This window comes from Glandiceps talaboti, chromosome 4, assembly GCF_964340395.1.
Source record: "Glandiceps talaboti chromosome 4, keGlaTala1.1, whole genome shotgun sequence".
NCBI lineage: Eukaryota > Metazoa > Hemichordata > Enteropneusta > Spengelidae > Glandiceps > Glandiceps talaboti.
This window is the reverse complement of record NC_135552.1, coordinates 21,130,473-21,152,220: the sequence shown is the minus strand read 5'-3', so window position 1 is coordinate 21,152,220 and position 21,748 is coordinate 21,130,473. Positions and strand designations below refer to the sequence as shown.

The following is a 21,748-nucleotide window of genomic DNA, read 5'->3' as shown; positions in this document are numbered from 1 at the left end:
TTTACGTGTGATATAATGAAATAAATTTACTTACCACACCGCTGTTCGTCTGACCCATCCCCACAGTCCTGTCTATAATCACAATACCTATCCAAAGACAGACATCTCTTATCAGCAAGACACTGAAATTCCGTGGCATTGTCACAGGTTCTTGCACCAGCAACTGCATTAATGAAAGAAAAACATGAAGCACCAATCCATAGAAATTAAAATCTAAAACACAGAAATGGAAAGAAGCACAATATAATGAATATTACCAAGATTTAATAATTAATCCAGATTGATGTCAAAAGCCAGTAAATCTACTGTCTATGTCTAGAAAGACAGTATACAGCAAAGTTTTTGTTCTACAATTTGTGAGTACACTTTACTGTTTAATGCATACACTCGTTATTGAAAGTACTATAGTCAATATCTTCTTATAACATTCATCGAGGACTTCTCTCAACTTACCATCGCCACAATTATTGAACTGTACATCATCGATGGCAATATCACCATATTGATTTGATCCACGCGTGCCTTCAAAAATTATCCAGAACTGTTCCCATTTCCCGATGCTTAGAGTTGCGTTTTGCCATGATTCGCCTTGAGCTCCATTTCTGATCCATAACCGTTTTGATTGATAGTTATCATATTTGAGATGGACTGAGAGTGAGCCAACACTGTGACCGAACATATAATACCAGAACACCAACTCACAGTTTTCATGGCTCTTTTGATAACCTAGGCTCATTAGATGGGATTTGTATCCCGGATGTATACCTGTTACATCCGTTCTGATCAGCATAAAGTGTCCTGTGAACACCACGAAAAGAATATTAACTTTGTCAGTTTTAAATCATAGGGTGTATACGGAATATTAAATGTCACACATGTAGAGTGTTAACCCAATACACTTATTTAGAACTGAATAATCAGTTTCGATCAATCAAATACTTTTGACAGTTGAAGGTCAGATTAAAATGTGAATACAACACAATTTCGAACTTGAATGGAGATGGAGATGTAGAATCAACACTGAAAAGTGAAAAGCAAATAACAACATAACTTGGCAATACACTTTATTCAGCTAGAAAACCCAAATGTTTGCAAGAAACGCCTTATAAGAATATTACAAATACTACCTGTAGTACTTCCAGTGGTGTGGTCTTCACTTGGTCCTGTTCTCGTTGACCAAGAGGGACCCCTCGTCCACCGCCATTTCATGTTATCACCAATAGTATTCTGCCAACCACATTGTCCGTCTTCAAAGTTACACGAATTACCTGCAAGAAAAGACAATCCAATATCATTTCTTCACATATCAGTGACGTTCCACTATGAGTCTTTCTTCGTCTAACATGGTGTCAACTCAGTGATTGCTGTGATTATTGTAATGAGTTTACATGCCGCAGCATTTTGTCATCCAACCGACAACTTATTGTAAGTAAACCTACGGGTTTACTTCGATTCCATTTGAAAGACGGTAATATTTTGATTTAATCTTACCACAGTCATTTTCATCAGATTTATCTTGACAATCGTTAATGAAATTACATCTCTGCCAAGGTTGGTAACAATCATCTCCAGATGCACACTGATATTGTAGCGGGTCGTTCTCACATGTAGGCAGTGGTTCCGGTACATCAGGATCGTCTTCACCTGGTAAATGACCCCCAAATATGCAACTGTCTGTAAATGTGACGTCATCAACAGCGATGTCTCCGTAGTGACCACTTCCTACTTCCCCTTCTATGAGAATCTGTCGAAATAAATTTGTAAACAATTACAATTGGCTGTTAAGAGCACTAATATATACACCCTATCATTAAATAAAAATGGCCTTTCCTGTACAAAATTGATATAAAAAATAATATTGACACTGCACTGCGGGACGAACAGGCATGTTCCTTATTCCGCGAAGCGCCGACCGTAAAGCAAATGATCACAATTTGGTTGGTAACTAATGAATATCCATAAGACGGCAATATTACGATCTGATGTATATTGCTTTACTGGTACATATACGTATAAATGTATTTGCCAATACTCCAGGTTGAAATACTCTAGTACTTGTTACAATATTTTATAAAGATAAAAAAAGAGTAATTAAAAACCAGCTTTATAGACGGATGTCGGTCAAAAATGACGGTTGTTTTGACAACAACGAAGAAAAGTCGGTGCAAAAAAACATACTTAAATACATAATACAGGGCTCCGTAAGACAATTCAAAAATAGAGAGCCGAATCAAAATTCTAAAACACTACAAAGTTTGTAAAGCATTCATGGAAAATGTTTGCAAAATTTCAAAATTGTTAGTCATAATTTGTAACACATTGAATAGGCAATAATTACCCACACTGTTGAATTTCGAAAATCCCATTGTGGTCTATGGGAAATTAGACCAAACGCATCGCCATGGATATTAGTCACTTCATAAAAATCCCTGACTTAACTTTTTTTATTTTTCGGTTATCTCAACCAATATTTCAGATCACATATCATTATCACACTATGTCATCCTAAAACTCTACCGATTTCTTTTTCGAAATTCAATCGAGCATTTTCAATCTGAGCCCCTCGTCATGATGTGGAATGCCTTGCCATCACAGCTTCAAGCTTCTCCATCATTCGACAGTTTTAAAAGTGTGGTTTTAAAACTTACCATTTTAATAGGTATATTTATTATTTTGCACTTTGTATATTTTACCTTTGTGTATGAGTACCTTTTTACTAGCGGTTTTTTCCCCCTGATGTTTACATTTTAACAATTTCTGTCTGAAAGTCTGTACAGTATTTCTTTATCTTTCTATTCCTGCCAGTTGTACAGCGCGTTATGATTATTTTAATGTAATGCGCTTTTATAAGAAATTAAGATTTAACGCTAAGATTAAGATTATATGTAAAAATGATTAACGAAATATTGGTAAACAGACTGGTCGTCAGTTTTCATGCCACATGTGCATTAAATGAAACTGTCACTCAAATGTAGAAATGTTACTTTGTGCATGGATATCCGAGCTTGGTCGCCACACAGATACCATACATATTTCATTTGTATATATCCACTGTGTATTACCTTGAAATCTTTTCCTTCGTTATCGACGACATACTCCAGCGGAGACCAATAGTCTCCTTGACTGCCAGTGATATTTTTTACCAACTGTACACCGCTTGTGTTGGTAAGGTACGATGTCCTTAGTAGTATATTTAAAGACCCAACGTCGCGTCCAACCATATGGTACCACATGGTAAACTAAAATATTAACAAAAGCAAAAGAGATTTGTCTTCTTTTGAATTGACAAGTTGTTTTACAAGCCGACGTTTACGTTAATATTTATGTCTGTGTAATGTTGGAAAGTATGGTGTTATGTATATGAAATGAAAAGTACAATCCTGAAATTAAAAAGTTGCTATTGCCATGTATGTCTTTTTTTCTCTCCATAGAATATCTTTAGGTTTTTAGTATTTCCACAAGTTAGTATACATTCACCTCCACGAGAATATAATGTTGTCTATCAATACATTTCTTGATTGTGATAAGAAAGGATAGCATCAGAAGAGAATTACTGTACAGACGGTGGTTTTCTCTTTAACTGTGTGACTGACCACTATAGGAGTGACTTAATGTAGAGATGGTGGTTGTCTCTGTAACTGACCACTATAGGATTGACTTACTGTAGAGAGGATGGTTGTCTCTGTAATTGCGTGAATGACCACTATAAGAGTGACTTTCTGTAGAGATGGTGGTTGTCTCTGTAAACGTGAGACTGACCACTATAGGAGTGACTTACAGTGCAGTTGGTTTTTGTCTCTTAAACTGAGTGACTTACCACTATAGGAGTGACTTTCTGTACATATTGGGGTTATCTCTTCAACTGTGTTACTGACCACTGTAAGAGTGACGTACTTTACAGATGGTGGTTGTCTCTAACTATCTGACTGACCACTGTAAGTGACTTACTGTACAGATGGTGGGTGTCTCTGTAACTGTGTGACTGACCACTACAAGAGTGATTTAATGTACAGATGGTGGTTGTCTCTGTAACTGTGTGACTGACCGCTATAAGAGTGACTTACTGTACAAATGGTGGTTTTCTCTTCAACTATGTGACTGAACACTGCAAGAGTGACGTACTGTACAGATGGTTGCTGTCTCTGTAACTGTGTGACTGACTACTATAGGAGTGACTTAATGTACAGATGGTTGTTGTCTCTGTAACTGTGTGACTGACCACTATAGGAGTGACCTACTGTACAGATGGGGGTTGTCACTGTAACTGTTTGAATGACAACTATAATAGCGACTTATTGTACACATGGTGGTTGTCTCTTTGACTGTGTGACTGACCACTATAGGATTGACTTACTGTAGAGAGAATGGTTGTCTTTGTAACTGAGTGAATGACCACTACAGGAGTGACTTACTGTAGAGATGGTGGGTGTCTCTGTAACTGTGTGACTGACCACTACAAGAGTGATTTAATGTACAAATGGTGGTTGTCTCTGTAACTGTGTGACTGACCACTATAATAGTGACTTACTGTAGAGATGGTGGTTGTCTCTGTAACTGTGTGACTGACCACTATAATAGTGACTTACTGTAGAGATGATGGTTGTCTCTGTAACTGTGTGACTGACCACTATAATAGTGACTTACTGTACAGATGGTGGTTGTCTCTGTAACTGTGTGACTGACCACTATAATAGTGACTTACTGTAGAGATGATGGTTGTCTCTGTAACTGTGTGAATGACCACTATAATAATGACTTACTGTACAGATGGTGGTTGTCTCTTTGACTGTGTGACTGACTACTACAGAAGTGACTTACTGTAGAGATGATGGTTATCTCTGTAACTGTGTGAATGACCATTATAAGAGAGACTTACTTTACAGTTGGTGCTACTTCCTTTGATTGTAGGACTGGAAACTCTAGCTCGGAAACCTGGTGCTTGGTTGTAACTAGTCACTATTACCAGATAGCTTCCTGCATTTACAAAATGAAAAAAAGGTATTTACATGACAATAAAAAGTATTTAAATAACAATATTTAGTACCTGCAAATTAGTAGTTAGTGACAATCGTTGCCAACATTTCAAATCCACAAATTTGGCATTCGGTATACATATCTGCTACACAGGTTGAAATGGCAATAACATTGGTATAGTTTTATATCATATTCAGATATTGGCATATGTTTTGACACCGAATTTAAAAGAGTATTGATACAACAATTGTAAGAATTTAATCAGAAAGTAAATAATATAATTAAACAAGTTAATGTGTTAACAAGCAAATATCAATGAACTCACTCTATGCATTCATGTTGTCCAAATACGCTATTAGAATGTATGGGTATTCATGTTACCGATAATATAACATTGGAGAGATAATTACTTTGATTCAGACATAACCTATTTTACACTCAAGGATGTTTTGTGTGTGTCTCAAACACCCAAATGCTAAGCTTTTATGACAAAGAGTGTAACTAACGACATTACCTTGCTCACTCCTGGTTGTGTGATCAGTCAAAGGGCCGGTTCCTCTTTTGTTGGTTTTACCAGAATATAAAGTCCAATCAAAGTTGTCACTTTTCTCATTCTTCCATCCACACATATCAACCTCAAAATCACACCTGCCTGCCAGGTTAGCTGTTAAAATAGAACACGTGCTGTAAATGATCATGTCTTACAAAGTAATATATCAGGATACCTGTAAGCCTTAGGATAAAAAATACAATTTACTGAAGATGTGAATGTCTATAAATAATCATATAGATTAGATTAGATTAGATTAGCTTAGATTAGATATAACTTTTTTTACAACCGTATAGAAAATTAACAATTCTATTTGGGTACATTTAGATATTAATGAACACTACTACGAAATAGGCTAATGTTACAAGTATATACGTAAAATAATTTTCTTGATTAAATATTCAATTTTGTGCATATTGCAGTAACAGTACTAGTTTTAAATCTTGTAAGTCAATTTTGTGAAGATGTTCTAAAAGTTCATACCACAATGATCTTCATCGGACATATCCATGCAGTCATCCACAAAGTTACATTGCCTACTTTTATCGATGCAATACTGATTAGCACAATGGAATTCTGTTGTTGAACATGACTCTCCCGTGATAACTAAAAGAAATTATATAAATTGAAAAAAAAATGTTGGTAAAAGAGTAGACCTAAATATCATATACCAGCATCGATTCCAATGCACTTAAAAAGAGAGCACGCGCATCGAACCCGGGCAATAATTTTCCGTATTACGGCCCGGCACACTTTGCCCATATATGGCAAGTGGCGCGCTCATCGATATCCGTTAACTCAGTGATTTGCCTTTGTTAATTTCTTCACTATTTTGACGTTTCTTCGAATCGAATAATATTTCAGTGCCAAATATGTGATTATTTGATTCAAATGATATTTCCGTGCCATTACAACCAAATCAATCAATCAATCAATCAATCAATCAATCAATCAATCAATCAATCAATCAATCAATCAATCAATCAATCAATCAATCAATCATCAATCAATCAATCTGTATTGCTTAACAGCATGGCATAGCAAGCATGGTAAAGCATACACAAATAGTATGGGATATATGATAACACTTTTACGGACTTCGGTGGTACTGCTTACAGGCCCCCATAAAGTCGGGTCCTTCCGCCGTCACAACCTTGGTCCGCAAAACCCACATCCGGGCCATAAAGATTACCATACTATGAACTGAATGTCGGCTTTGAGAACAATACACCACAACCATTTACTATATGATAACGCATTCAAATCTGTGGTATCGGTAGTCGTGATATTGGAAACCTTTAGTAATGTTCTTCTTACCGGGTACTTCACAGTCTCTGAAGGTAATATCATCTATACACTCATCACCGTGATAAGAGGTGCCACGAATAGCTTGGAAGATGACCTGGTGTATAGAGGCAGCATATATTAGTGATACACTTTCAGTAATTCTAGTATTGTTCTATTAACAGGAACAATTCAAGCAGACCTAAAAATATTACTCCAAATCATAAATAGTGAAGTCTTGGAAATGCACTTGATATGCTATAGATTGTGTTACTACTATTTCAACACAAGTACGTTTCGATGTTATATCAATGTCCATGATTTTACAACCTTTGCAACAGTCGTCTAGAAATACTGATCAGAACGTCATTTTATCAGTGGTGGACAATTAAAACTAGCTTTGAAGGTGCCGAAAAGTCATCTCCGTATCACACTATTAAACTGACATACATGTACATTGATATATTAAGACAACAGCGGATGCCTCCGATCATGGCGGTAGGAAGGACTACCTCCATGCTCAGACTCGATGTAGATTTACGTGATTCCTTTATAAGTTTGTTTAATGTCTGTGAAAGTTAGTCATATTGTACATGGTAATATAACAAACTTTCACACACGTATTAGTGATGTAAGAACACAGCGTGAACTTCCATCGGAGAAACCCAATGTTATTTTGTATCAATATATACATGTCTGTTTGATAGTGTGATAAGGAGAAGACATTCGGTCACCTATAAAGCCAGTTTTAATCTTTTACTACGTATAAAAACGAAGTTCTGATTACCAGCAGTTCTAGACACTGTGGTAAATATAAAATGTTGGTGATAATGTGGCAGAGTGGGAATATCATCCTTACAGTACAGTGGTGGCATTAGTGGGACCTGACAGCTGTGGAATATGTGACAGTGGTGGCAGCGGTGAGATGCCAACATCATATAATGATGCAAAATTAGGTAATCGAATGATTTGTCTATAGGAAACCATTCATATTTCTCACAGGAGTAAACCCGTGCTTCGGTTCTAGGGATATTCTCTAGCTGCTTTTACCTGGTATCCCTGTCCAAGTCCAATGTATACATAACCACGCACCCATTCATCTATCTGTGATCCACTGATTGATAACCGAGTCATAGTCACATTATCATATGCCAACATGACTTCAAGAGTACCGGCGTTCATACCAGTCATGTGGTACCAGAACTCGAGGTGACAATTTGGACCCGTTTCACCAATTACAGGAGTTCTTATCTGAGCCGTGTCTTTGTACACACCTGGCGAGTTGTCAGCAAATAGATAGTGTCCTATATGACAAGTAGAACAGGAGATAGAAATATGAAGAATATTAGCATATTAATCCACAGAACCAGATGTAAAGTGAATGTATATTTTTACGAGTTAAAATCAGCCTTTTGATCGTTGTTCCAAAACACACTGTCCGAATGCATAATTCAAAGCTGCCATTCGCTATTTCTCCAATCTCCGATTTCATCATCTCTCGGTCTAGCGAAAGGCGCCCAGCATAAAGATGCAAACAAGTATTTCTCTTAGGCTTCAAAATACATCCTTAATGAATTTATTGATTGTTTAAGCTTCAATCCCTTTAACAGCCACTCCATAATCTTTCAATATAGGATCCCATGTGCGCTTTTTTAAACACCAATATACATGTATGTTCAAAATGATATGAAATTTAAACCTTGCATTCATAAGATATTGCATTATTTCCGAAAACAATGTATTGTGCAAATGACCCAAAACTAGTAAAAGCTATGTCAATAAGCTTTATAGGACATGTCCACTATTCATCCGATTATGTTAAGGGCCTTTAACAAATCATTTGACCTTTCGAGAGTGCACTACAGTATCAAGATATTGTTCAGTTATCAAAAATCACGAATAAATGCAAACGACCCATAAATACGTACATACGGCCCCTCTAATGAAACATGAACGTTTTGGATGCCCTTCTCCTATTTTTGTTTGAAAACATTGATACCCTGCCCGAAGATCCTCCCTTCTGGATGTTTTGAAAGATTTGTGTACACTCCCTTACCATCACCAGAGTTTGTAGTATGATCTATAGCTGGCCTATACTCTGATTGTGTCTTCGTTTTGCCTTGTTTTTTGTCCCATACGAATGGTGGCATAGCTGCACGGAAATGCCTCCTTGATGGACTGTAATAAATACCAGTCCATCCACAATCACCATTTTCAAAGTTGCAGGAAGATTTGACTGTAACAGAATCATAAGTGCTTAGTCAAACAAACAAACAAACAAACAAACAAACAAACAAACAAACAAACACCAGCAAGTCACCATCGATCTGATGCGATGTTAGGCATAAACAAATTAAACTCAACACACTTGTTGTTTGTCAAAGAAAACCTGTACATATAGTCCAACCACGCTTTGAATATGCACCAACAGCTTGGAACCCATGAACACAAAAGAATATTGAGATCCTCCATGATCCAAAAAGTTCAACGTAGAGCAGCAAGATTTGTACTTAGGGATTACACACTAAAAATCAAATGTTACAGACATGCTACATAAACTAGAATAGATGTTAGAAGAAAATGTAAGCTCAACGGTGCACAGTCTTACAAAAAATCCTTAACGACAGAACAGGCATTAACTCGTCATGCCCAAAATCACGCGAAGTAGAAGAACCGACAACAGACAACTTGAAATGTACCACTACACATCAACCCCTTCATTCAATCCTTCTTTCCTGAAGCCACGACATTATGGAACGGCTTACCACAAAGTATTGTTGAAATCCAATCTTGTGAGACATGCACACCCCACAAGGTCCATCTAAATTAAACGCGCAACACCATTCTCGTCAGAACCTTCCAGTTATAAAGTTCCTGGATGACCAATTTTGGAAGTGAAGACTACAAGGTACGAGGGCAAGAAAATAAACTATACACTTTTAAAAGTAAATTCTTGTTAATTACTCACCACATTTGACTTCTTCTTCGCCATCAGAACAGTCATTAATGAAATTACAAACTAACTTGGCTGGTATACATCTACTATCGGCTGTGCAGAAAAATTCTGACATTGCACAGGATGGATGTGAAGTAGGCGAAGGAAGTATCGGCGGTGGTGTCGTTGGAGGCGCTTCTGGTAAGACAGCTACAGAAGAAACAGACCGACAATTCCACAATAAGCTGGAAATGATATATGTCACAATGTCAAGAAAATATACGTACTCTTGAATATACTACCTAGACACAGAGTCGCTGTTGTGGTATTGCATAGCCATATGGATATCTGGTTTACCTGCTTTGTTTACAAACATACACTAAATAGAGCTGGTATTAATAAGTAAAAAAAAGGTTTCATGGAAAATATAGTGTGGTTTCAATAACCCTACCGACCCTATTTTAAGTCCCCTAACATTTCTATTTTTAAACTTTGCCTAATCTACACAACATAAGGTATACTTTTTACCGGTGTCTACCAATGGATAAATGGGAAAGTGTACAATGGTCGATGGGTGTGCAGAAAGTAAAATGTATTCAAGTGTGCCGATGATCATGTAGACTGAACATATTAACTCTGATATGAAGGAACAGATTTAGAGACGTGATGAGAGCAGTATTCAACGAATTGAAAAGTTTAGACACTTTTAGTTCATGATTTTAGACAAACTTACATAGTGTGCTCAGTTCACAGCCTGGTGTGAGGCTTATGTCATCAATAGCTAAGTTACCATAGTAACTGTCACCATGCATTCCTGCTATAACGATCTACAAAGTAAATATCAGAATATGCCATTATATCTGTCGGATATATACTTGAGTGAATAGGGTTAGTACAAATCGCATTTTTTTTCATTTTTGCTAATCGAAGAGAGCCTTCAGTAATTACATTGTACAAGGGGAAGAACAAACGGAATGGGGTGGGGTGGGGGAGTCATATTCTACAAATCTATTCTCGGGAATGACCATAGTTCAGAAAATGATTTAGGGCTCGAGGGTCACGTTTTACCTTAACTCACTATATTACATGTGTGTAACTTTGCATTATTTTGTGATTGTTACATCCCACCGCTGCCAACAGTGACATGTCTCATTGTTGCCACATCCCACCACTGCCACCAATGTACCATGATACCAGAACATATTAATCAAATCGCCGTTTACAACTATGCAGTGATTTTATTGTTAGTTATGGTGTGAGAAGAGAGGGGGGGGGGGTTCACAGGAGTGAATGGGGAAAAGTGTGGTAAGATTTTGGAGATGAGGGTGGTGGGGTGGAGATGGATCAATATAGAGGTAGCGATGGGATAGTTTTTTTTAATTGTTAACCATTGATTTGGGACTAGTTTATCTGAGACGTTGGAGAGCACTATAATCCATGTTTTTGAAACATTCACAGGGGAAAATGGTCCTGTTTTAGAGAAAGGAAATCAAGGATGGGTCACTTTTTAGTAATCGGAATCGGAGAAGGGTCACATTACATATAACATACCAAACTTGATTTCCCTTTCCCGCCACACTCTTGTAATAACGGACGCTCCCTATATCATGATATTGTTACATGATGTAGCCCTACCTTTGATATGCTAAAGGATATTGATATGATTCAATTGAAGAGGAAAAACTGCTGATGATCATATACATCCCAAGGTTTCATGTTTGCCAATTAGAAAGTGACTTAGTGGATAAAAAAAACAAAATTTAATCTAACTTTAAAAAAAATACTCTACCCCTATCCCTAACCTTGGAAACTATGTACGTGACCTCTTTGATATCTAGTATTAAATAAGTACATTTATAGATCACGTTCATGGGTGATATAAACAGTTCCCAATCTTTATGCATAACAAATTACACATTACAGTCCTATTTGGGCCTGCACCGTTTTCATAGATGATCTAGCCATTCAGTGTTTACCTGAGGTCGTACAGGTAAGTATGGTATCTCCTACCATAGTGTAGTCAGTGATATGCGCTTTGGTTGAAAGAAGACAGTCCCTTGAACAATTAGTTTGTAGCTGTATTGTAAATGTATACAAGAGTAAATAAGGGGTAGGGACATTTATGAAGACAGACATTTAAAAAAAATGTGAACAAAGGTAGTCATCTTTGAACAGAAGACTACAAAATTACAAAAGAAAATATAGTTACCTGGAAGTCGCTACCAATATTGACAACAGCCACTGCTATGTCCCAATATATGCCTTTCTGATCGTTATACTGCCACAACACTGTCTGGCCTTGATTGGAGTTATTGTAGATTCGAGTATAAATTGTCAGTTTACCTATATGTTCACCATACATATGATGAAACACACGAACCTGTAACACATTATAGATGAGCAAATGTAAATATGATATATGTTTCCGATAACGATATATATTACTATTATAAGACACAGTGTGCCCTCTAAGCCAGTCTGACGCGCATACTATTTCACAAACTGACGCACACAATTTCTAGTGACGCACCAAACTTTGGTGTTCCCCTATCTCTTACATTGTGGTGACTCACAAGAAATCCTAGTGTGATTTATAAATCTTAGAATATCGAACCTCGACGATTACATCATGGCTAAACAATGAACCAAAGAATTTAGGTAAAATATTGACAATTGGGTAAACGACAGTTCAAAAAACTGTCTTTAATTAGACCGGAGTAATTTATAGCAGTTTCTGTAACAATTACCTTGTCAAAATATGTAGCTAAGTGTGTTTCTCTCTGTTATGTGCAGTGTTTTACATTTGTTTTCTATATTACAGCAAGACACAGTAGTCCCAGACTAGCTACATGTTGAAACTGTGTTTCTGTTTGTTATATGACATGTTTTACAGTTGTTTCTATTATAGCAAAAAAGACACAGTGTCCCAGGTTAAATGTCGTCAATCAAGAACTGTCGACATCAACGTATAAACTTCACTTTAATACAACCAAGATCAGGGTTGTATGGAAAATTTAGTCTACACAATATCATTATAATTGAAACAACCTATAGTTTTTTCCGTATGAAAACGCCGCTTGGTTTAAGTGCCAGGGCGCACACTTATTGGGAAATATCTCGGGTGGTGGCACTAGCCGTTCCTCACTGGAACGGCTAGTGCCACCGCGGTGGCAGTAGCCGTTCCAGTGAGGGCAGGCTACTGACACCGGGGTGGTACTAGATGACACTCCGTTTTTTGAGACTGTCCTTTCAACATTGTATGACTATAGGTGATAACATTATACTTCAATCAAAACAAATGATGATATCAAATCTCCACTTCTGATGTGTTTACCAAACACAACAACCTTGTGGCGAGTGTGTGACTTAGTAGTGAACGCATGAGAGTGATACCCTGTAACTTACTCGTCTCGTAATTATTGATACATGGGAAAACTATTTTCAATGGCGGTTCCACTAAGCGGTATACTCAAAGGGAAAAAATACTTTTGGTTCAATTATAATGACGTTGCGTAGCCTACAATTTTCATACAATCCCAATCTTGGTTGTAACTTTTATCATATAATTTATCTTAAAGGTTTCTTTCCTACCGTGCATGTATCAGAAGTCGTACTCCTATATATCGGACTGACCAACTGAGCTGTTCGTCCATACCCACTGGCTGCCCCATCTATATACATGTAGTGGCCTACAAGAACAAAGGTCGAGCGTTAATATACATGTAAACACTTTTCTATTGACAAAATAATGGCCATTTTAAAAATCAAACTAAAGCAAGAAACAAGAAACGGTGTACTGAATTTAAACGAAATGACACCTCTCTCTCTGTCACTCACTCACTCACTCACTCACTCACTCACTCACTCACTCACTCACTCACTCACTCACTCACTCACTCACTCACTCACTCACTCACTCACTCACTCACTCACTCACTCACTCTGTCTGTCTGTCTGTCTGTCTGTCTGTCTGTCTGTCTGTCTGTCTCTGTCTCTATCTCTCGTGTTAACTAAGATGCATTGCAACTGATTCATTGGTCTCTTTAATATGTTAAACTTTGTTAATATCAAGACGATTTCATAATATGTTGACGAATTCCAAAGCTACCTGAAGAGTTGGCGTATGTGTGGTCGTGAGGAGGACCCGTACGTTCTTGTGGAGTGTCGCCAGATGCCCATGTCCAATCAAATTGATCTGTGTCTGAGGGTTGGGTCCATCCGCAGGTGCCGTTCTCAAAATTGCATATTGTGTAGGAATCTACAAATAGTGATTTAATACACGTAATCTTAGTTCAAGTATAACGGAAGGTCGATGTGTAAAATTAAACGTAATGGGAATTTACACTTATTATAATCGTACAAATCATGCGATCGCCGCACTGTTTTTTAAGAAATGCTAAAAAATAGAATTTGCACCTATGGAACTTTAAAATGAACATTATGTAAACGAATGTTTTCTTTTCATTTCAATTCGTCAATAGTTTGTTACCTTATCCAATATCTTTGCTGAAAATTCAACATTTTAAAGATTTCCTGGTTATACTTTCCCATATGGGCGGTCAATATCTCTTTTCTTATATAAATGCCTTTTTTATGAATCTGTTATGATGGGGTCACCTACATTTCTTTTTAAAGTGAACACTATTTTTACCGATATTGATTAATATCGTCATTAGTGAGTACTAATGGGAGTGATCATAGAATGCACCGGTGACAACAATAGAAAATAACACTATTTGGACATGATACTAAAGCACTGTGATAAAGTGTCATTGGTGTGTGTGTGTATGTACTGACCGCATTCCGCATTACGTTCGTCAAAGCCATCACCGCAGTCATCATCTGAGTCACACACCATGTTTTTATCGATGCAACCGCCTGTAGTCGTACATTTGTACTGGGTGGAATCACAAGGACCTTGTGGTTGCGGTATAGCGCAGTCTAAGAAGGCGATGTCATCAATTGCTGTCGCAGCATCGTATGAACTGTACCGCTTTTTATTCAATTTTATCTGTGTTAAATATACAATCGTACTTTATACGATACATGTAAGGCAAATCGAACCAACCAATTTAAATTATTGTACAACAGATCTAGAATTAACTCACCATGGAGGGTGTGGGAGGGGATATCACCCTCTCACGGTGAGCACATTTCTTTGAAAATAAAAACATGTAGGAAACCTTTTAGAGGCGTAACATTTCAATCCATGCACACTCATTAAGTACTGAACAGTTGTCTTTGGTACCCCAATTTCACTCTTAGTACATTATTCTATGGCTATAATGTCTACATTTTAACCTATAACTGAATTAAGAGATATTAAGGTTGAGTACACCATTGTCTCTCCCAGAAGCAGTATTTTAAAACATGCACATTATCAAATCTCTCTCTCTCTCTCTCTCTCTCTCTCTCTCTCTCTCTCTCTCTCTCTCTCTCTCTCTCTCTCTCTCTCTCTCTCTCTCTCTCTCTCTCTCTCTCTCTCTCTCTCTCTCTCGTTCTGTCACTCACTCACTCACTCACTCACTCACTCACTCACTCACTCACTCACTCACTCACTCACTCACTCACTCACTCACTCACTCACTCACTCACTGTCTGTCTGTCTGTCTGTCTGTCTGTCTTTCTGTCTGTCTGTCTGTCTGTCAGTCTGTCTTGCAGTGATCTCTGCGTCCGTACGTTCGCATGCGTAGTGCCTGACAGTGCAGCAGAAACACTGAAAGCACAAATACCCTTGAGTACCCTCAATGGCATTCGCGCAGCATGGAGTTCTGTCACATGCATTATATATATTATGTTTATCCAACATGTCAGATTTCGATAAAAATACAATGTAATACTGTGAGATCACACAATTTCGTGTGCAAGAAATGATCGCGCCCTCATTTTCATATCATTTGCATGTAGGTATCATAACCTATATCTGTAAATAATAGATATTCTATGTTAACAGAATACAATGTCGTAAGTTTGCACACCTGCCAATTCTCTACTTGTCTACCAATACCAATAGTCACGTGATTCCACTGAGGACCTTTTTTCCATTAAAATCAAACATTTTATCTTGGGTGCTGTTTGTCCAAAACCAAACTTCCATGGTATGTGGAACACGTCCATCTTGATACCACCATAAACTAAACTTGCACTTAGAGGATGCTGATGAGAAGACGGGGCTGTAATATTCAGCCGAGTGGTGTGGATATGTGTAAGTTCCATTAACATCAATGTACACATAGTAGCCTGTATTAAAGTAAAACCATTTGATAATCAGCTAGCTACTGTACACTACTGTACTGTAGACTATGTGTGACAGACTATTATAATTAGCCGACATCAATTTCAAGTTCTCAATTCAAACTCTCAACTCAAATTTGACCAACGTACAATGGTTACTAATGCTGATTGTTGTTTTGTTTGTGGACTTTGTATATGGTCTCCATATCGGTTTGCTTTTGTTGTTTTGGTCGAAAGACCCGTCACGTGAAGTCCTACAACATAACCGTCAAGATTCTCGCAATGAATAAATAGTATGTAATCAATGTAAATCACAATTACATGTAACTTTTGATCTCGCATAGAAGTCTTTCAGAATTCACAAAACTGAACATTCAATTCAAAATATGACTCAATGACAAATCATAGGAAAATGTAGATTTGAAAATAACGAACGACAGTTAGTAGATCTGCATGTGAATACCCAGTTCTGAATGGAAAGGGAGTTAATTTGAAACTTCAGACCACCAGTGGTCTGAGATGAAACTTACCCTGAGCATTGTTTTTAGTATGATCGACCCTTGGCGCTAAGTTTGGCGTCAACTCCGTATCTGAAGGACGCCCTCTAAGCCAATTAAAGTAATCATTCGGGCTGTCTTCATACCAACCACACTCGTCATTGCTGAAATCACATGTTGCAGCTGATAAAGAAAGGAAGTTAATATTTTACTCTAAAAATTACAAAACTGTATAACTATATAAGAATGTGTTTCTTTTACCATTCAGTTGTTTATTGGAGCCAGAAATGTTGAATTTTTGTGGTCGAAAAAAATATTGCTTATTATAATTTTGTATTTAAAAAGTTCTTATGCAATGTCTGTAATGAAGTCATTACGATAGCTAAATAAATATTGCATTTCTGTGTGTATAGTAGCAGCATATTTCTTTAGAAACAGTCTATAGTTTGGTGATCACGTTTTGAGGGAGAAGGGGAAAAAACTATTACACTTACGACAATCAGATTCGTCGGAACCATCTGCGCAGTCGCTGATGAAGTTACAGTATAATGAGTTGTCCATGCATTTATTATCTGATTTGCAGGCAAATTTACGACTACCACAATTCTGAGATGAGGTTGGATCTGGGGAGAAATATTACGTCATTAATATTGTATGATGAATACCTTAGTAACCAACATTTTGCCTCTGCTAGAGGCAATGTTTTCGTTCGGGCTGAGAACACCTCATTATTGGCGGAGGAATGCACTCAAGTTTTTAACTATTCATTTGTTCTGCTACTTTCAAGTTGCAGACCCGATGCATTCAAGTTCATGTGTTTTGTTGTGAGTTACATCATGTTGCATCTTAGGAGATAAACCACAGTTTTCGGAAGTCAAATTGACAATTTTATTGAAAAACTTGGAAAATATAATACTCACGTTAGGTAGGGATCTGACACATCCCTTACAGGAGTATGACAATAGAGACCATGATAATGATTTTTAATTGCACGATCTTTCATGTTTTATCAGTGTTTATATCTTGTTTGTTTGTTTGTTTGTTTATATTGTGTGTTCTCAAAAACAGAACTAAATAAGCCTGAGCGCCCTGTGCTCTTACTGTAAATGTAGATTGAAAATGTTTTGTTGAATATAAAAAAATCACTGTGATATGTTATAACTTGAATGGTAATATATTGTGTACCAGAATATCAAAGTATACCATACATGTCAAGTTACACTGTAATGCTCTCTAAGAGGGCAGAGTGCCAACTAAAGTTCAGACGATACATCACCATGGCAACTGACATGCAAACTAATTCATTGTTTTGAAAATAACTTCTCCCGAACCAGAATATCTGTTTACAATTCCATGACATTGACATAACAGTTGATCGATTCTGGTTGTGACATGTCACACAAAGCAATACTGTAACTGTCGTCCTTCACACAAAGTGAAAAATGGGTGGAAGGCCGATGAAGGGTACGGTGTATTGGACAGCTTAGCACCAGTCTCCGATTACCGAAGGTCACATGCCACTATGAGTAATACGACGGATAATTTTGATTCAGGAGCCCAAGGGTCATAGTTACATTCTACTAAGGGAGTGGACGTAAATTACAAGGGGAGGAGGGCCGGGGAGATTGCGCGACCTAGGGGTGAAAAATTGTTGACCCTCCCCTAACATGTGGTCAACAAATGTATGACCCTCCCCTGAGGTTAGGCTGAAAAATTTGTGACCCCCCCCCCTACACATACACCAAAATTACGCATTTTCTAACTCATCTTCATTTTGACATATATAAGTACTGTTTACCTATGCTATTGAATAAAGATATTATCCAGGGGATGGCTGTTTGTTCTGGATTATGAACCACACAGTCTAGTCATATGTAGGATTATGGCAGCATTTGGGATGTCATCTATTTTAATATTCTATTACGTTGCAAACTTGCACTTTGTTAGCGCAGTATATCACCACCTTGACTTCATCAAAATGTGCTATGTAGTGTGTGTGTGTGTGTGTGTGTGTGTGTGTGTGTGTGTGTGTGTGTGTTCAAGCAAGTTCTGGATTTATTTTTTATGGGGTCTATGATGTCTGACGATGTTATCGTAGGGTATACATCAAATATCTTTTCTCTTGGCAAGTAGTTCCAACGATATCCCGCTAGAACTCTTGAGCAATAAATGTACAACAACGCAATACAAGAACTCGTCCATCCTTTCACATATTATACAACGTTGCGCGCAATTAAGGTAGGAGTGTCAAAATCGAATTTCGTCAACGACGCAACTTTCGGCACAGACTGAAACGGGCGCTCTTGTAATTGTCAACATTCGAACGCGAAACAAACCCGTGTTTGGAAGTGAAGTGAAGTGAAGTGAAGTGAAGTGAAGTGTTGTATGTTTTTCGATCGCTGTACGTACTCGTGAATTGGAGATTTAGGGTGAACGGAAGGTAATTTCGTATGAGTTTCAGAAGTCCTTGCGAAGAAAATTAGCTTTACTACAATGACTTAAAGAGGAACTGTCTTATAAATTTTAGACTTGATGAAATGTATCAACAACCACACTCCCTATATTGCCGGTCAAGCAAAAACATTGACGTGCGAAACAGAAAAGTTAGAGTCGGTCATATCAAAAAGATAACACTACGCCCAGTGTCTGATGCTAGAATTTCATCTCTCAATCTACTAAATGTCATCGTTTAAGGCGGGTTGAGGTAGCATGGTGGCATGCTAAGGAGTTACCAGAATAGAACACCAACAAGGGAAAAACCATTTAAAACATTGATTCGGAACTACTAAACTACATCGAGGCCATAAAAAGGACTGATTATACGAGTTTGCGAACTATTGCACGATTAACCGTAACGTCTGAATACATCCAAGACTTTCTACCTGAGATACCCCAATTCATAAATGTCTGCTTCTACACAAGTCATCCAAGTTGAGTACCCCCCCCCCCCTCAACAAACAAGCAAAAACATTTTCTTTTAATTTTCTCCTTAGTTGCTTTGATTTCGACTGCTCGAAATGAAACTGACATGACACTTGGAAACTTTAATTGCATTATTTCAAAACAATGACTCGTATGGTATTCACATGAAATTTACATACTAACCATAATTCCCATATCGAAATTAAATGAAGTACTTTGTTTGGGTTTTTGCTTTGTTACTATGGGAACCAAATTTGCTATACGTCGTTTTGGAAGCATATCGCTCGATAGGTCAGCAGTGTCACCGGAGCTAGAGGGCGATTGATGGGGCCAAAGCACTATGTCAATCATTTGATTGTTTGTGCGCGTTTTCTCAAACCATTGATGTCTTATCGATGCTAAAACCATGTTTGTCGTTACAAGAAAAACAACGATAATTATTAGAAACTGTACGACCGATCGTGGAGAAAAAAAAGGTGAAAAAGCTACTTCTCGTATTTAAAAATGGGGCTGCGACCGTACGACCAATTGTGGACATTAGACAGTAAAAAAAAATACTTCTTCTTCACTGGGCCGTGACCGTGCGACTGGTCGTGGACAATAGACAGTGAAAAAAAATACTTCTTCTTCACTGGGCCAAGACCGTACGACGTACCACCTAGTGCACCTTATAATTAAGTTCTCACCACTCATCCGAATGTACCGCGATAGAAACATCTTTGGTAATATCACCATACTCCGCTATTTTTTTCCTTTAGTGCTCGGTATGTCATGGAAGACCTTTTCAAGGGTTCTATTTGTTCAATATCGCTATCTTTCAACTTGGGATATGAACCCCTTTTGCCTTTCACTGCTTTGCATGATACACACTTTTGCCACATGCGAGCGAAATGGTGCACCATCTGCAAGCAGGACTAGGGGTCTAGGAGTTTCCGACACATGCATTCATTCCCAATGGAACCCCCGGCCATTACACATCCCTGTATCAGTATAGTAACGTCCTGCCAATTAAAAATTAATGAATTTATAGTTTGTTTTTCAGTAGATGTATTCAACCAAAAATATATTATTTTTCAGCTGTCTCGCCAACTTTACTAGCATTATAATTTAGAGTATTAGTCACTAGTCACACTGACTCTATTGAGTGTTTAAGCCTACAGTTCAAATTGAAACAAATTATACAAGTTGTATAAAAACTATCTACATTGTCTCCCCATGAGATTTCAATGAGGGGTTCTAAATATTGTACCCAAAATCAATAAATACATCTAGTAGCATAGCTTTTGGGCATCACAGTGTGTGCACTGCTCGAAATGGTGACAGTGTGCACTTTATCATGTGACTAGGTACGTATACTGCATGCCGTGTTCAGTGGATCAACAAGAGCTGATATGAGTTATTTCATAGTGACCACACCCCGCAATACAAAACTAGCAATTTCCTTACATGAAATCAATATTTAACTGTTTCAACATTGCGAGAATGAGATACAAGGTGCGAGATCAATATATATATTTCAAATCAATGTAGGATGAAAAATTAAATTCTTTTACTTTTGGTTTTTTTTTTAGTTGTCTAGTAATGAAAAGTGTGAGAACTTTGACCCTTTGAAAGTAAACATCTAACATCTTTGTAGCAGTGAATACATGAAGTATAATGGTATAAGCAGGATATAATATGGAGTTGCTATGACTTACCTATTAAAGTGACACAGAGTAGTACAATAAGGACACTGGCTTCCATCTTTGAATCTTCAATTCAAGCCCTATGTCATGTAAAACAATGGTTCCCTTGGAACTCTTTTTATGTTGTGATTCACTGAGGGGCGTTTTTCTTCCGTTGTAAAAGGGAGAATTATATCGTTTGATGGATGGTATAAAGTACACAAGTTAGCAGTGAATCACTTATTTAGAGGACGTAAAAGAGAGTGTTCAACAATAGATTCGTACCGCCTGCTTGTCAAGTAAAACAAACATACTAAATCGCAACTCTTGAGTGGTAGTAAAAGCGAATGTCACATTTTACGAATACTGTAAATGTAAATGTCACTTGAAAGTATTTCGTTGCCATCATTTGAAACAAGCTATGCCCCCAAGATGTTCACAAATGACATTTGAACGGGTTTTTTTTTTTTTTTTAAATTTGATTTATTGGACGCGTTGATCGGTTACACAGTGTAGTCTTTGTATTAGTAGTGTGGCCGGACGTGTTTAGTCTAGGGAGAAACCACTGAGAGAACGTGTCAAATTTACCGGGGTGGGGTGACGAGGCGCCGAATGTAAAATAATTGATTTACACATACTATCGTAAGTGACACACATACAAAGGTAAATAGCACATGCATGAAAGTAA

General features: G+C 37.5%; 1 protein-coding gene across 1 annotated transcript in view; it reads right to left on the bottom strand.

Moving 5' to 3' along the window:
• The window catches only part of LOC144434307 (MAM and LDL-receptor class A domain-containing protein 1-like), a 29,692-nt gene extending 8,551 nt beyond the window's left edge, over positions 1–21,141 (bottom strand). The window contains exons 1-21 of the mRNA XM_078122758.1: positions 21,094–21,141; positions 16,969–17,097; positions 16,508–16,657; positions 15,722–15,777; positions 14,541–14,754; positions 13,852–14,001; positions 13,377–13,432; positions 11,953–12,123; positions 10,477–10,570; positions 9,777–9,953; positions 8,865–9,044; positions 7,859–8,112; positions 6,842–6,926; positions 6,008–6,130; positions 5,489–5,638; positions 4,877–4,974; positions 3,063–3,239; positions 1,492–1,744; positions 1,128–1,268; positions 454–798; positions 35–163 (exon numbers count right to left, since the gene is read on the bottom strand). Coding sequence (XP_077978884.1) covers positions 35–163; positions 454–798; positions 1,128–1,268; positions 1,492–1,744; positions 3,063–3,239; positions 4,877–4,974; positions 5,489–5,638; positions 6,008–6,130; positions 6,842–6,926; positions 7,859–8,112; positions 8,865–9,044; positions 9,777–9,953; positions 10,477–10,570; positions 11,953–12,123; positions 13,377–13,432; positions 13,852–14,001; positions 14,541–14,754; positions 15,722–15,777; positions 16,508–16,657; positions 16,969–17,097; positions 21,094–21,139 — 3,178 coding nt within the window. The 5' untranslated portion in view covers positions 21,140–21,141. The remainder of the gene's footprint in view (positions 1–34; positions 164–453; positions 799–1,127; positions 1,269–1,491; positions 1,745–3,062; positions 3,240–4,876; positions 4,975–5,488; positions 5,639–6,007; positions 6,131–6,841; positions 6,927–7,858; positions 8,113–8,864; positions 9,045–9,776; positions 9,954–10,476; positions 10,571–11,952; positions 12,124–13,376; positions 13,433–13,851; positions 14,002–14,540; positions 14,755–15,721; positions 15,778–16,507; positions 16,658–16,968; positions 17,098–21,093) is intronic.
• Positions 21,142–21,748: the final 607 nt, after the last annotated feature.